General features: G+C 43.6%; 1 protein-coding gene across 1 annotated transcript; it reads right to left on the bottom strand.

The window, feature by feature from the left end:
• Positions 1-280: 280 nt before the first annotated feature.
• On the bottom strand, positions 281-14,330 carry C16HXorf58 (chromosome 16 CXorf58 homolog). Its single transcript, XM_056861804.1, has 8 exons — positions 13,645-14,330; positions 11,488-11,587; positions 10,465-10,559; positions 6,993-7,104; positions 5,470-5,601; positions 4,812-5,041; positions 831-975; positions 281-460 (listed from the first exon to the last, which is right to left on the bottom strand). The coding sequence occupies exons 1-8, from the start codon at positions 14,328-14,330 to the stop codon at positions 281-283; spliced, it is 1,680 nt and encodes a 559-aa protein (XP_056717782.1).
• Positions 14,331-16,100: the final 1,770 nt, after the last annotated feature.

Here is a 16,100-nt window from a genome sequence, read left to right as displayed (position 1 = left end):
TAGTTATTATGCTCTTGGACTTCCCTTGCCTCCCCCCTCCATTTCTAGTGGTACAATTCTTCCCAATTTATTCCTGTTTTAATATTATGGTCCCATAGTTTGAACTACAATTTTTGCTTCATTATGTTTCTAAGCCAGAGCTGGATTGTTTATATGGAATTTCTGTCAGGCATGTGTTTGTATTGTGGCCAAGAGAACTGCATATGGAGAATTTTATGTTTTTCTACAACAGAAGCCACAGTGTGATTTCAAATGGGGAATTGTTTTTGAAAAAACACATTTAGTGGAGGTCACCTTCCCCAGTATCTTCACCAAGTGATTTAGACCAGGCAAAAAGCTTTGCTGCCTCTTTCTCCCATTCTTCCTCTACAAATAGAGTTCGGTTAACTGTGCATGCCTGTAATGGAATTTTAGCTTCTCGATGACCAGTTAAAGGAGTTGAAATATCCATCTTCTGTTCCTGAATAAAATATGAATTGTATTAATAAGAAATTATGATGTTGTAGTTAGCTTCCTGCTCTTTCCACCCCCTCATCCAAAGCCTTACATGTTGCTGTGCACAATTAATGCAAAATCAATGTGAGTAGATAGGACAATTTTTTGATCAATGAAGTTGTGTACTTTTTTTGATCTGAGTATCTCTTCAACAAAATTAAGCAAACAGCTACATTGCAACTCCATACAAAATAAAATAGATGTATACAAAAGATAAATATTACACAAGTGTAACAAAATTCACAGGGTCAGAAAACATCCCATAGAATCCTGGCTGACATAGCTAAGTTGTTCTGCAAACTCAGTGTTATTTCTTGAGTTTTGCAAATACCTACTGTTTTTTCTTTATCAAGCTTATAAGTTTTCCTCATTTTTGCAATCTTCTGCCGAGCTTGGTAAGAGCGACGCTCAGAAGATCTGGGTGCTGACTGTTGGTCTAATCCCAGTGGTCTGACTCTTGTGGGTTGTGGTGTAACAAATCTAGAAGAGAACCGATGTTTTGAACCCTTTCTGACAGAATTCAAAGGCTAGCAGATTTACATCTAAACAAATTTTACATCTAAATTAATGGCCAAGTTATGTAAACTTGCAGAGACTGAACATGTACCTGTGTTGGTTTATCACCAATCAGTTAATGGATTAACTGAATGATCCAAACCTTGGGTAAGATGTTAAAGTGTTTTGCTGTAGAGCACAAAGACTGGGCTGTGGCATTACCCTATCTGCTGTGCGGCTATAGAGACGTGCCCCAGAGAGCCTTGGATACTCTCCTAATGAGTTATTGTATGGCCAAAATCTCCATGAGCCTCTAGAGATCCTGAATGCTGACTGGGAGGGAGTGTTGTCTGAGAAGTGCCCTAGAAATGTGACTGAGTATCTGAGCAAGCTGAAGGACTTCTCAACCTGGAAAAATCACAACAGCAGCAAAAAGCTTACCATGATGACCATGCCAGACCCAGATCATTTGTTGTTGGAGACAAGCTTCTTGTTCTGTCACCTGAACATGTGACTAGGCTAGCAGTCGCCTGGACTGGGCCTATGAAATTGTTCAAGTCTTGCAGCCTTACAACTACCTTGCCAAAGAATGTAACAAGAGGCCTATGGTGCTGCATGCCAACTGCTTAAAGCTGTACAGAGATTGTGCAGGTGTGGTGTTTCCTGTTGAAGCAACTCAGGAGAACTGTGAAGTCCCTGAGTTGACACCAGAGTTTACAGATGGATGTGGCCTGCAGGATGTACAATTTGCTGAACATCTTACAGCTAAACAGCAAGAAGAACTGCGTCAGGTGCTGATGTGATTTCAACCTTTGTTTTCTGAAGTGCCAGGTAAAACTAATGTCATTTCTCTTCATATTGACACTGGCACTCATGCATCTATTCAGTCCCGACCATATCCAGTAAATGAGGTTATGAAAGAAGTAGTTGAGAATGAGATCCAGCTGATGTTAAAGTGGGGGATCATCAAAAAGTCAACCGTAAATGGGGTGCACCTATTAACATTGTGCAAAAGAAAAAAATTGGCTGAAGGAGATCCGCTAGGGTACAGATCGTGCAATGATTATAGAAGGCTTAACAGCATCATTGAATTGGATCCTTACCCCACCCCAAGAGCAGACCAGTTCGTGGAGCCACCTGCTTCTGCTAAATACATCTCTACCTTTGTCTTCGTGTTTACTACCAAGTTCCTTTGACACTTGAGGCATCTGATAAGAATGCATTTGTTTGTCATTTGGGACAGTTCCAGTTCACCAGTATGCCTTTTGGATTAAATGGAGCCAGCAAAATGTTCCAGAGGTTGATGGATCGTGTTCTAGAATGTTTACCTTTTGATTGTGCTTACCAAGATGACATCTCCATCATATCCTCTACCTGGGAGGAACATTTACATTTGTGTATTGTGTTGCAGAAACTGCATGATGTAGGTCTTAATGTCAGAGCACAGAAGTGCCAATTTGGTTGTAATGAGGTTGTTTACCTTGGGCACCAGGTTGGGGGTGGTAAGATCAAACCCTTAAAGGCTAAGGTAGCTAGTATAATGGAGTGGCCTGTACGCATTACCAAGAAAGGGGTTAAGAGTTTCCTACTACAGATGATTCCTCTAGAATTTTAGCAACCTAGCCACACCACTAACAGATCTGTGTAAGAAAAAAGCACTTCTTAAAGTGTGGACACCAGGGTGTCAGCAAGCTTTTGACCAGATTAAACAAAAATTGGTGCAAGCTCCTGTCCTAGCAGCACCAGATTACAGTCAGTCTTTCATTTGCAAACTGATGCTTCTGAAAAAGGCCTGGGTGCAATCTTAGTTCAGAAAGATGAGAACCATGAGTTACACCCAATTGCTTACCTGAGCAGGAAACTCTTAGCTTGAGAGAAGGCCTATTTGGTTCCTGAGGAGGCTTTAGCAATTGTTTGGTCAGTCAACAACCTTCGCTCATACCTAATGGAGGGGGGATTTTATCTAGACAGATCACAATCCCTTGGCTTTTCTGAATAAAATGAAGGGAACAAATGCTAGAACTCTGAGATGGGCTTCGAGTCTTCAAGACTTCCAGTTTGAAATCTCACACATTAAGGGAAAAGATAATGTGGTGGCAAATGCAGTTAATTGCAGTAGGGAATGAATTCCTGATTTCTGATGTAAGAACATAAGAAAGGCCCTGCTGGATCAGACCAAGGCCCATCAAGTCCAGCAGTCTGCTCACACAGTGGCCAACCAGGTACCCCCGGGAAGCCCACAAGCAAGATGACTGCAGCAGCATTGTCCTGCCTGTGTTCCACAGCACCTAATATAATAGGCATGCTCCTCTGATACTAGAGAGAATAGGTATGCAACATGACTACCGTATATACTCGCGTATAAGCCGAGTTTTTCAGCCCAAAAAAAGGGCTGAAAAAAGCCAACTCGGCTTATACGCGGGTCAATACGGTAGGCGAGGGGAGGGGGGAGGAGGGGTAGAGGGAGGGGGAACTTACCGCCACTGCCGCCGCCATCCCGCACGCCTTCTCTGCGGCTTGGGAGAGGCCTGCAGGGCCTGCCTGAGTGCAGGCAGGCCCCGCTGCCCCCCCCCGCCGCCCCCCTCACGCCTTCTCTACGGCCTGGGAGAGGCCTGCAGGGCCTGCCTGAGTGCAGGAAGGCCCCGCTGCCCCCCCCGCCGCCCCCCTCGCGCCTTCTCTACGGCCTGGGAGAGGCCTGCAGGGCCTGCCTGAGTGCAGGCAGGCCCCGCCGCCCCCCCCCCGCCTTCTCTGTGGCCTGGGAGAGGCCTGCAGGGCCTGCCTGAGTGCAGGCAGGCCCCGTCCCCCCCAGCCCCCCCGGCGCCTTTTTTGAGGCCTGCAGGGCCTGCCTGCGCTCAGGCAGGGCCTCGCTGCTGCCTCCGGCTTGTGTGCCTTCCCTGCCGCCACCTCCAGCTGATCAGCAGGCCTCGTCCTCCCGGTGAGTAAGGGGTTCAGGGGCTCTTCTCCCTCCCCCCTAGGGTGGCGCTGGGGTCAGGGTGGGTGTGGAGGGCCCGGGAGGGGGTGGCACTGGGGTCGGGGTGGGTCTGGAGGGCCCGGGAGGCCGGGCGGGAGGGCGACCTGGGGCAGGGGCATTGTGTAAGCCGACCCTCGGCTTATACACGGGTGCCTAATTTTTCCCCATTTTTGGGGTAAAATTAGGCACCTCGGCTTATACGCGGGTCGGCTTATACATGAGTATATACGGTAGTATCCATTTTAACTAATAGCCATGAATATGTTCACTCCCCTCTTAAAGCTGGCAGACATCACCACATCCTGGGGCAGGGAGTTCCACAATTTAACTATGCGTTGTGTGAAAAAATATTTCCTTTTATCTGTTTTGAATCTGTCACCCTCCAGCACAACAATCTGAAAAATGATTTTATTCCAATAATGGGAGAATTATCTAGTTAGTGAACTAGTTTTAATGAAAATTTTTACTATTTGTATTGTATTAACATTGTGTTAATCTATCATATGTAATTATTAATATTCATTCTGTTATTAGGCATGTTGTCAATCTTCTTCGTTACCTGGTTTTTCTGGGCGGCAGTTTTTTCTTCCCCTTTCTGTTTTGGTTTTGTTGTTATGGAAGAAGCCTGACAGCCTGCTTTTCCTCATATGCTATAGGATGTGGCAGTGCAACTCTGCACTATAGGCAATGGAGCTGCTGCACATGTAAATGTCCTGTTAAAAAGTATCACCTGCTGGGCGATCAAGAGTATAGTGCAGATTGCCATTCTTCTTTTGGTTATTTTCACAAATTGTTAGGAACACAATGGAAGGAAGTTCCAAAGGAAGCAAATTGACAACTGATATTTTACCTGAGTTGACAAACGGCCATGAGTTGAGCATGGTATGTCTCTTCATTCTCTGGTCTCAGCAGCAGAAATGGAAGTTCACACCTCAGTCTGGCAGACATTTTCCCAGACTGTGCATACTCCATGATGTCATACATTATCATTGTCCTGGGAAAATTTTCCAATGATAATCTTCTCCAGTAGTTATGCCTGCCACCAAAGTATGCTGGAGTCTCATCCAAAAGACTGCTATACTAGAGACATAAAGCAACAATAATTTCTGAGAACTTGATTAAAAATATATTGGAAGTCACTGGTATGTTTTGCAAGCGGCCTCTTTTTTGTAAGTGATGGATTAAATCATTCTAAAGAGGTAAATCTAAATTGTTAGTAAAATAATCTTGTATATGACATCTGTTGCCTGGATCGATAAATAGTGTTTGTAGACTGACGAAATGTTCTGTATAATCACAAGTTGCGGGTTAATGGGTTAACAGGATGAAGTTTTCCTGTTAGGAATGATGAAGAATATATTTGCTTTTGGCCTGGTCAGATTCTACATCTCCCTTCAAGCCTGTACAGACAAAGGAATTGAAAATAAGTCAGGGCTCATGCATTTCTTCCTTCCACTGTTTAAAAAAACAAAACTCAGATCCCATGGGGCCATGTGAACATTACTTACATGCATGTAGTCTTTTACTGTAGCAACATCTATCTCATCTGTTACTCTGTATCTTTTAAACTGAAGCTCATCCTGCAATATCAGCTTATAATACTTCCGATATCCCATTAATCTGCAAGCATCAACAGCTGCCTATTAAAAAGTGAAAAGTATAGATATAGTGATCTGAGTATCAACTTCCACCTGAATTATAAAAAATATATTCAAATAGGAAAGATCTGATGACTTCAGTGGAAGTTCCAGTTAAGTCAAGCACAGCTGAAATGTTTAATGCACCTATCATGTTAAGTCAGAAGGAAGTCCCACTGTGTTTTTAGAATATCACTCTATTTGCACAGGTAAAAGTACTTTACATAAAGCCACTCCTATCATTATACCATAAACATCAGAAATTCAAAAAGCCCACTTGGCCCCCATCTACTTTCTAAAAACGCTTGGTGGGCATCAAGGATCAGTGGGCACCATGGAACCATGCTGGGGATCACTCGAATAAGTAGTGTGCATTCATGTTTCTGAATTGTAGCTGTGACAACTTCCCTTACTTCCTTTAACCATTTCTTATTTGCTAGGGGAATCTGTAGAATGGCAAGAAACAGACTTGTACAACCAGTAACTCACAAAGACAAAGGCTGCTTACCCTCGGTGTATTATAGCCTATTCAGTCATCTTGCTGTAACTCCAGACAGGCAACAAACCCACATGATTTCTCAAGGCTCTCTTGGGATCACCATACATAGTCGGTGTGCTGCCTTGGCCAGGTGTGTTACAAATTGTGAAATTCCATTACAAACTTCGTCCCCAGTCCAACTAAAGTTAATATGAATGCCCCATTGGTTTGTGTCCTCTGGATCTGTTTGGCTAACACTGGAGCCTTGTGCTGGGTCCAAGGAGCTTTGTCTAGTGGAAGAGGCACATTCTGCCACACCAAGGCTCCTTGCAGCGACAAAAGTCTTTGCTGTCAGTCGAATGGATTCCTTGGATCCAGCCTACTGTAAGGTCTGAGTTCACCTGTTAAATCTCAATCACCAAACGTCCAGACAGAGTATTCTAAGAGGATGGTTTATTTGGGAAGCAGGAGGCGAGTAGCAGAAACTTACAGGGAAAGGTACGAGGACTCTAATGTGGGGTGGGGGTGGGGAGAGGTTAGAACATATACAGAAAACCAAAGGCACAGTTGGATACCAGGCCAAGCCTGGTTCTCATGGTAGATTACAGTTATCACGCACACGGAGAGTAAGCAGACATAACAACCTTCTGAGCTATATAGTCTTGGAGGCCAGCTGCGCTCCCAGGCCTGGAGCTCTCACCTACTACAAGAAGCCAACCTGACAGAACAAACTTCTTTTATTGGTTTCATAACTGGGCTGAAGTTTCTGTATGTATGTGTTAAAGATGCACAATAATGTGGGAAAAGAAAGTAGTTTAAGGAACAACCTTTAACTTATGTGATCTTTCAAGCTGAAGTAATAGATAATAGAACATAAAACTTAAGAATGAATAAAGAGAAACATCCAGTAGGTCACCTCACTTCTTGGTGTTATTATTGTTTTTCCACTGATGTATTTACTGCCTTGGCCCCCTGAGATGCAAAATATCTTGAAAACAACGAAAGGGGGAAAGCTGGACCCAGCAAATCTGAAAGAAAAAATCCCAGAGTTAATTCTCTACTATCATGACAAGCTTAATTTTTATTATATGCAATTTTAGGCTTGCTCTCATGTAGATAATACCAGTAGTAAACTGTTAAATGTTCCTCTGCATTTTAAGTTAACAATGACAATCAAAAGAATTACATCTTCATCGCCAATCACAATATAGAGGTATGCTTCACTGAAATCAATGGTACTGACCAAAATCAGCACCCTAATCTAACACGTGTAAATCTGTGTGCAAATCATTTTTTAAAAAAATCATGTCCTCTGCACAGAAATGTTTCCATGCTGAAGGTACAGTTTCCTTGCTGGATCCATATAAAAAGATCTTACATATGGTTCTTGCTGGACAAACACTGGATATACAGTACTCATCGTGATCTCTGGCTTGGCCATTCACCTGTTTGAGGAGCTGAACTGAATTCAGTCCTCCTTTACTCTTAACAGCAGGTGATCAGTGTTGTCAACACTGACAGGTTGCCTTTCTTTGGTGTACATGAGGCTCTGTGGACTGGAGCCAGTAGTCCTGGATACAAGACCCCTTTGCACGTTGACTGAAGGCAGTGTCCATGTGTACATTCCCTACCTGTGATCGGGGATACTGCTTTCTGGATGCTTCCAATCATGGGGAGAGGGTGTATGCTGGATACGGCCTGCATGCGTGAACACTTTGGTCATGAGTGGGCAATCATGCGTAGATGGGGGACAGAGCCACAGCACTCGTCCCTGCTCTCTCTCTCTGCGAGTTCAGTCAACTTGTGGAGGGGTCATATATGTCCAGGGCAAGCGCATTGAATTGTAATACGACAATCCTTGGCATACAATTTTTGCAAGATACGATTTACATGTTCAGCAAAGATTCTTGGTAGGTTCTGTTCTGAACTGTACTGGTTTAAACTATAAGTAGCAGGTCTTGTATAAACCCAAAAGGAAGCCAACCACTCCTGTATATTGAAAGCTAACAGGAGTCTAGATCACTCCCTGGTGTGCTAATCTCTATAAGCAGGGAGGTCTTTTACAAGTGGGAGCATTCAAAGTTCTCCATGAAAAAGAACTGTAATTAACTGGAATTAAACTATTTCCCTTTCTAACCATGGATGCTTGTTACACAACATGGTCTTATTTCATACGAGTGAAATTCAGTAAAATTCCCTTGAAAACAGAAAGGGCAAGAAAACATCGGGAAATATTTTTTTTTACAATTCACAAAAACAAATCTAGGCTTTAAAATACACAATCAAAGCCAATTAAAGTACAATCCTAAACTGATGCTTGTATACCCATTGACTTCAATAGATTTGGGAGGATGTAACTCTGTTTTGGACTGCACAGTTTCAATCGAAGATATGACTGAGAACTGCCCTTACTGACCTGGCTACCTGCCATCATCTAAAATGATCTCACTTTGGGTGGCTTTTTGTTTTTTTCACAGTAAGCTCTTGCTAACCCTATTATTATATTATATTATATTATAATATTATATTATAATATTATATTATAATATTATATTATATTGGCATTGCTACATGAGAAAACAGGTCAAGGAAATAATATTTATCAGTAGGAACCATTCCTCCTCAGGTATTCTTCTATGGTGGAATAATATTGTTATCAGCCTGTGCAGAAACATTCAATAGTTGAGACTGGAAATTGAATAGGAGTCTTTATTATTTAAAGAACATATAGACCGCCTTAAAAAGAGACTTGTCTGAGGTGGCTGCCTGCATAAAAATAATATAATAAAAGCATAAATAAAAGCTATCAATATTAAAATGAGCAATAACCCTCCCCCCAAACCCCCCACCAGGGACATAAAAGCAGAATTTAAAAATTCAGGAGCATAAAATAGTATTCTTAAAATGTTAAAAGCTTGGGTAAAGGGCAGTGTTTTGACCTGGTGCCTAAAAGGCAATAAAGTAAGCACCATGTGAGCCCCCAAGGGAAAGGACATTCAAAAGAGCAAGGCATCAGCCCAGAAAAGCCATCTCCAGTTGTCCCCCCCGCCTCACCTCTGCAGGCAGGGGTACAGAGAGCAGCTGTAAGGAAGACACCTAAATCCACTGTGGTGGCCTGGACAGTATGGGAAGTGATGGTCCTTCATCTATCCTGGTTCCATGCTTACCTGAAAGGTAGGAACCAGCCCTTTGAATTGTGCTCAAAAACAAATAGGCAGCCAATGCCTATCTTTCGGCACAGGGGTGGCAGGATTCCTGCATTCAGCCCCTGGTTACTTTACTTTGAACCAACTGCAATTTTTGAACTACAGTTTCAAAGGCAGCTGCACATAAAATGCATTACAATAATCTAACCTAGATGTGATCAGAGGGCATGGATCACTGTGGCCAAATAACACTTTTCAAGGAACAATTCTACCTGGTTTATCAGCTAAAACTGACAAAAGCCACTACATGCCATGGAGGAGACCTGAGTCTCCAGTAATCTGCTCAAACTACAAATTTGCTCCTTCAGGGAAAGTGCAAATCCCTTCTGAACAAGCTGAATCCTCAATCAGCTTAGTCATTGACCCAAGAGGACTTCACGGTTGTTTCAAATGAACATGTTCATTGCCCCCCTCACCCATCCCACTACCTCCTCCAGACATTTGTTCAGGATTTCTGCACTCCAACCGACTCAACTGATAGGGAGAAATAGATCTGGATGTCATTTGCATATAGGTGGCACCTCACTCCAGATTCCTGGATAATCTGTGGTATTGTGTACCAGTACAGAAGGCAAGATGTCCCTTGTGGGACCTCACGGCATAAAAATACCAGAGCCAAGCAGCAGTTCCCCAGCACTATCTTCTGGTAGTACCGCTGATGTATGATGCACTCCACTCCCAACCCAGCCAGCCTTACCAGGTTCCAACTGGCCCATGTCAAGGGTACAATGGATCCTCTAACTGCCAAACCGTGCACTAGTTCACAGGAAAAACCAAATCAAGCATATGCCACACTATACACATATGGAGGGACTAGAATGTTCTACAGCAGTTCTATGGTGATCCAGCCTTGGCATAAACACTGAAGTGCCCAAGGATCACAAGCCTGGGGATCCTTAACACCAAGCTGAAAATACTTCTGTCAGCTCAGGCAGGAAGACAATTGGGAAGTGAGGTGTGTGACTTACCAACTGAATCCCTTTTCTATCCCAAGTCCCCAGCTTCAGGTACATACATTCAAAACTGGGATTCTGGGCAACAAAGCACCCAAGTGAGTGCCACAAGGGCCCAATAGACCACAGCAACTCCCCCTTCCTGCCCACCAAGCCTAGGCTGATGTTGAACCAGGAATCGTGTAATTTTTTTACCCTGAACCAATGAACACAAATGCTCCCATTTTACCTGAATCGGACTTTGAATAGAATACTAGGATCCTTAAGAAGTTCAGCCTCCAAAGGACTAACTCTTTTCAAAATATCATGACTAATGCAGTGCTCCTGAAAGAAAAATGGTCTCTGCTTATTGTTTTTATAATCACGAAACACATACAGTAACATGCTTCACTCTGAGAAAGAATGGTCAGTGTTCAGAAATTAATGTTAACTATTACTTTAATCTAATTATGACCTTCTAATATTTGCAAATTCTAATACTTGTTATCCATCTATTCTTCAGGCAAATTAGCAATAATATGTTCCTAAAACATAAACACAAAACAAAGTGGATGGCCCATGCTAGCCTGATCTCGTCAGATCTCAGAAGCTTAGCAAGGTCAATCCTGGCTACTACCTGGATGGGAGACCACCAAGGAATACCAGGGTCATCATGCAGAGGAAGGCAATAGCAAACCACCTCTGTTAGTCTCTTGCCTTGAAAACCCTACTGGGTTGCCATAAGTCAGCTGAGACTTGATATCACTTTATGCACACATACAAAAGTTAAGTAATTTAAAAATTGTTAAAAACTTATTGAAAGCTTTCAATAATTTTTTTTTAAAAAATAAATTACTTAATTTTTGCAAAGATATCTGGGAGGGCAGTAATTTAAAAATAATCCAGCATGTCAGGTCTGTAGCCAGACATGTGACAGTCAGGTTTGAGAAGACCATTGTAAATCAACAGGAAACAGTAAAAACTGAAATACTGGTAATTTACAAGGCTTACAATGATTGCTGTCAACAGAGAGCCCTGCACACTGGTAGTCTGAAGTCCCTGCTGGTTGAGGAAGGGTGTTCTTTTTAAGAAATAACAAACCAATTGTTCTGCATACTTTGCAAGGTACTCCCAGAATGCATTAATCCCCTCCTGGCCCCTGCACATAGGGAATCCACTTTGAAATAAGAGAGAGTGGTAAGAAAAAGAATGAGAGAACAATTAAACTACAGACCATGCATCTAGTCAAATATCACCAAGTATAATAACCTACCGCTGCACGGATTGTATGTTTCAGGAGCTTAAACAACCTTGTTTTTACATGAATCCACCATGCTTTCTGAATAGTTTTTGCTGCTTTTTCTTTTTGAACACTAGTGGAAGGAAAGACGAATCATCAAATGGGTGGTCACTGTGTGTTTAGAATATAAAATGCCTAAAAAAAGATTTTGAATATTTTATAGAAAGGACAATTTATAGAAAGGTTAATAGAAAGACAGAGGTCAGCAGACTGAACAATAACTAATACAAAGGTAGTAACATTTTGGCAACAACTTGCAATATTACTTTTAGAAAATCAGTGTAGCAAATTCAAGGGACCATTATAATTCAATGAAACTCAGGAGTCATAGGATAAGAGGACAGGTTATCTTATGGATTAAAACTGGTTAAATGGACAGTCTCACAAGGGAGGGAAGTAAGCAGTGGGATCCTACAAGGTACTATTATCTTCGGATGTGATTTGTGTTCAAGAAACCCACTTAAAGCAAAGATATGAAGGTCTTCTTCAATGTAAGGCTTTAGGTTCATTATATTCCTCTTCTTCATCATCCAAAAGAAAACTGTTCTTGATGTTGTTAAAGATGAAAAAGGACAATTTCTGATTTTGTTAACACAAGGCTCGGATGGAAATAAGTTAACTATTGCAAATATATATGCCCCCAACAACGCAAAGGAAAAGTTCTTTTAATTTTTTTTTTTGAATCCTGCAAGATTTTCACCAAGGGGAAATTCTGATCTTTGGGGACATGAATAGTGTAATGGACCTAAACTGGACAAAACAAGCCAAGCAAAAGGAAATAAACTACCAAAAATGGTTTTTACCTTCCTCAAAGACTGGAACCTAATTGATGCCTGGAGATTTAAGCATCCCAAAGAAAATTTTTTTACTTTCAATTCTAACAGACACGATATCCGTTCTAGGATCGACATGGGCTGGATTTCCAAAGCTTTGATTAACAAAATAGACCAAGTAAACATTCTCCCAGGAACCTTTGCAGACCATAAACCCTTCCAGATTTGATTTTATTCTGACATGAAAAGTTTGAGAAGGTGGCGGCTCAATGATAATCTACTACTTCAAAAGGATATACTGCTACAGTGCCAAGCAGAACTAAAACACTTTTTCGAATCCAATAGTACATCCAGAATGAAAAGTTTGAGACGATGGCGGCTCAATGGTAATCTACTTCTTCGAAAGGATATACTGCTGCAGTGCCAAGCAGAAGTAAAAGACTTTTTAGAATCCCATAGTAAATCCAGAATGTCACCAAGAATAATATGGGATGCAAGCAAAGCGTTTATGAGAGGAAGATTTATAGCAATTTCAGCTAATATCAAAAAAGAATGAACCTTGGCTCACCTGTGAGGGTTCCTTCTCTACTGAGGGAGGAGGACATCTTATCAGCGGGTCTTATCATCCTATGCTCAGGGAGGCAGGAGTTAAAATTCTTCAGGTCCTGTATCCAGGCTAGGATCACCCTTTGCTGGCCAGTTCGAGGACTTCCCAAGCCTTCTTAATCGTGAAACATCAACAAGTACACATAGAAAAAACACTGTGAACAAAAAACATGTTCTAGAAAACGGTTAGTAACAGTGAACCATAAACATATATAACATAGGGGAAATGGACCAAGGGTCGACCTTCCCTCTCACTCTTGATTCCCTTCCAGGTTGTAGATCAGTTCTGTAGAAATACTTCCATTTGTCGTATTTTCACCCTGGGCGGGCAAGATGTCCTCCTCCCTCAGTAGAGAAGGAACCCTCACAGGGGAGCCAAGGTTCATTCTCCAACTGAGGCTCGGAGGACATTTTATCAGCGGGATCTTCAAAAGCTGTGTTCCCTTGGGTGGGTTAATCCTCGGATATGATGTGCTGCCAAAGGCAGCATCAGATGAGGAAAAGGAATCAATCTTGTAGTGCCTCGTGAAGGTGGAGAGGTTGGACCAGGTAGCCGCTTTACATATTTCCTCGACCGACGCCTGCCTGTCGAAAGCCACTGAGGTGGCCGAGCTGCGGATGGAATGAGTGGTAATTCCACCTGGAACTGGAATGTTGCTATGGTGGTAACATAACTGAATGCATTGACGGATGCATCGACTAATAGCAGCATTGGACATTTTCATGCCCCACGTTAGGAGGCAACACTGACACGAAGAGAGATTCTGAGCGCCTCAGGTCCTTGGTTCGCCGCAAATAGATTTTTAAGGCTCTTTTCAGATCAAGGGTGTGCCATGACTTTTCCCTTGGAAGCGAAGGTCGAGGGCAAAAAGACGGGAGATTAATCTCTTGTTGACGATGAAACTTGGAGTTTATTTTCGGAACAAAAGATGGATCCGGTTGCAGAACCACCTTATCGGCGTGAAATACACAGAGACTCTTCCTTGAGGAAAGGGCTCCCAATTCTGAGACTCTCCTGGCCAATGTCACCACCGTGAGGAAGAGCACTTTCATCCTAAGGAAGTTCAAAGATACCTCCTTCAAGGGTTCGAGTGGATGTATGGTCAAAGCGTGAAGTACCACATTGAGGCGCCACGTTGGAAATCTGTGCACCACCGGTAAAGAAATAGCCGATACTCCTTTAAGGAAGGTAAGTAAGTGCGGGTGTTTCCCAATGGGAAAACCATCGAGAAGAGGAATTACCATGGCTATGGCTGCCACTTGTCTTCGAAGGGTAGAGGCCTTCAGTTTCTTGGTTACCCCGTCTTGAAGGAACTCCAGGATATTTCCTGTAGATGGTGCCAACGGATCTAGGCGCTTACAGCCACACCACCAAGCAAAGGTCTTCCAAAAAAGGTTATAAATTCGAATGGTAGACTCCTTTCTGGCTGATTGCATGGTGGTCACGACCTCGGGGAGTATCCTAGTGCTAACATCTGTTGCCTTTCAAGTCCCAGGCGGTCAGTTGGAGCCAGGCCGGGTCCGGATGCAGTAGTGGTTCTTGATGAAGTAGGTCCTGAACCGATGGAAGGATCCAGGGATCCTGTTGGGAGAGTTCCCTCAGAGTGGGGAACCATGGCCTGCGAGGCCAATGAGGAGCAATGAAAATTACGTGGGCCCGTTCTTATTTTATCTTCCGAAGAACTTTCGGGATGATGGGAAGGGGAGGGAAGGCGAAGAGAAGACCCCGTGGCCACGGGGATTCCAGAGCATCTATCCCTTCTGCTCCCGGATGACTGAACCTCGAACAGTATCTGGATGTCTGGTGGTTCTTGTGTGAGGCAAAGAGGTCTACCAGAGGATGACCGAAACTTTTTGCTAATTGGATGAAGACGTCCTTCTTTAGGGACCACTCCCCCTCGTCTACCAGTTGTCAACTGAGCCAGTCTGCCTGGGTGTTTAGGGTTCCCTTGATGTGCTCTGCCCGAAGGGATTCCAGATGAACCTCTGCCCAGTTTAAGATGGTTTCAGTCTCTGCATGAAGGGATGAAGAACGAGACCCACCTTGCTTGTTTAGGTGGGCCTTCGCTGCGATGTTGTCCGTCCTTACAAGTACATTCTGGCCCTCCAGCATTGGTTGGAAGCGAAGAAGAGCGTGGTGAATCTCTCGTAGCTCCAGTCTGTTTATGGGCAGCCTCTTTTCCGTGTCGCTCCACTGGCCCTGGGCCATGTGTTGGGATAGGGTGGCTCCCCACCCCTCCAGGCTGGCATCTGTTAAGAGTTGTATGTTGGTCAATTACAGATAACACCGCCCTTTGCTCAGATTGGAAGGTTTGGTCCCCCACCTTAGGTCGCTCTTCACTGAAGGTGGCAGCATCAAACGCGGATTCCTTTTGTGTAGGATTTGATTTTGAAACGGTTTAAGGAACCACTGCAACCTCCTCATGTGGAACCGCGCCCAAGGAACCATATCTATACACGATACCATTAGGCCCTGAAGCTTCACTAAGGTGGATAGGCCTATGGATCTGGACGTGATGACCATCTTCGTTATCCCCACTAGGTTGGTGATCTTGTCCCTTGGTAGAAAGACCATGTTTCTGGAGGTGTCTATCGTGACTCCCAGGTGATGGATAGACTGCGCTGGACGAAGGGAGCTCTTGTTCCGATTCACTATGAAGCCGTGTTGTTCCAACGTTGATAGGTCAGTAGCCGTATGCTGGGAGGATAGTTGTTCCGAGGAGGCACTCACCAGGATGTCGTCTAAGTAGGGAAAGGCATGAATCCCCTTCTCTCTTAGGTGGGCCACCAGGGTCACCAGAACTTTGGAGAAGGCCCTCGGGGTGGATGAAAGCCCGAAGGGGAGGGCCCAGAATTGGTAATGTTGGTGAACAGAAGCGTAGAAATCTGCGGTGGTCCGGGTGAATCAGGATATGCATGTACGCCTCTGTCAAATCTATAGATGTCAGGAAGGCATGTGGGCGCAGGGCCTCGATGATTGAGCGCAGTGTCTCCATTCTGAAGTGCCGAAGACGCACAAACGTGTTCACGTGCTTCAGGTTTAAGATGGCTCACCAATCTCCATTCCTTTTTGGCACCGTGAAAAAGAACGAATACACCCCTGCGTACTGCTCTGGCAAAGGAACACATTCTATGGCTTTGGTGGCCATCAGATGGTCTATGGCTGCTTGGTTTCGAGCTCTCTTTTCTGGTTTGAAGGTGATGGGG

The sequence above is a fragment of the Euleptes europaea genome, chromosome 16 (genome assembly GCF_029931775.1).
Source record: "Euleptes europaea isolate rEulEur1 chromosome 16, rEulEur1.hap1, whole genome shotgun sequence".
NCBI classification, from domain to species: Eukaryota; Metazoa; Chordata; class Lepidosauria; order Squamata; family Sphaerodactylidae; genus Euleptes; species Euleptes europaea.
This window is presented reverse-complemented; position numbering and strand designations above follow the sequence as displayed.

Bases quoted from the DNA above. Each gene is read 5' to 3' on its own strand.
- C16HXorf58 (XM_056861804.1), bottom strand. From the start codon at position 14,330: ATGCAATCAGCCAGAAAGGAGTCTACCATTCGAATTTATAACCTTTTT. The intron at 10,560-11,487 runs GTAGGTTATTAT...TTTTTCTTTCAG, and splicing joins AACATACAATCCGTGCAGCG to GAGCACTGCATTAGTCATGA. The intron at 5,042-5,469 runs GTAAGTAATGTT...TTATGTCTCTAG, and splicing joins CAGTAAAAGACTACATGCAT to TATAGCAGTCTTTTGGATGA.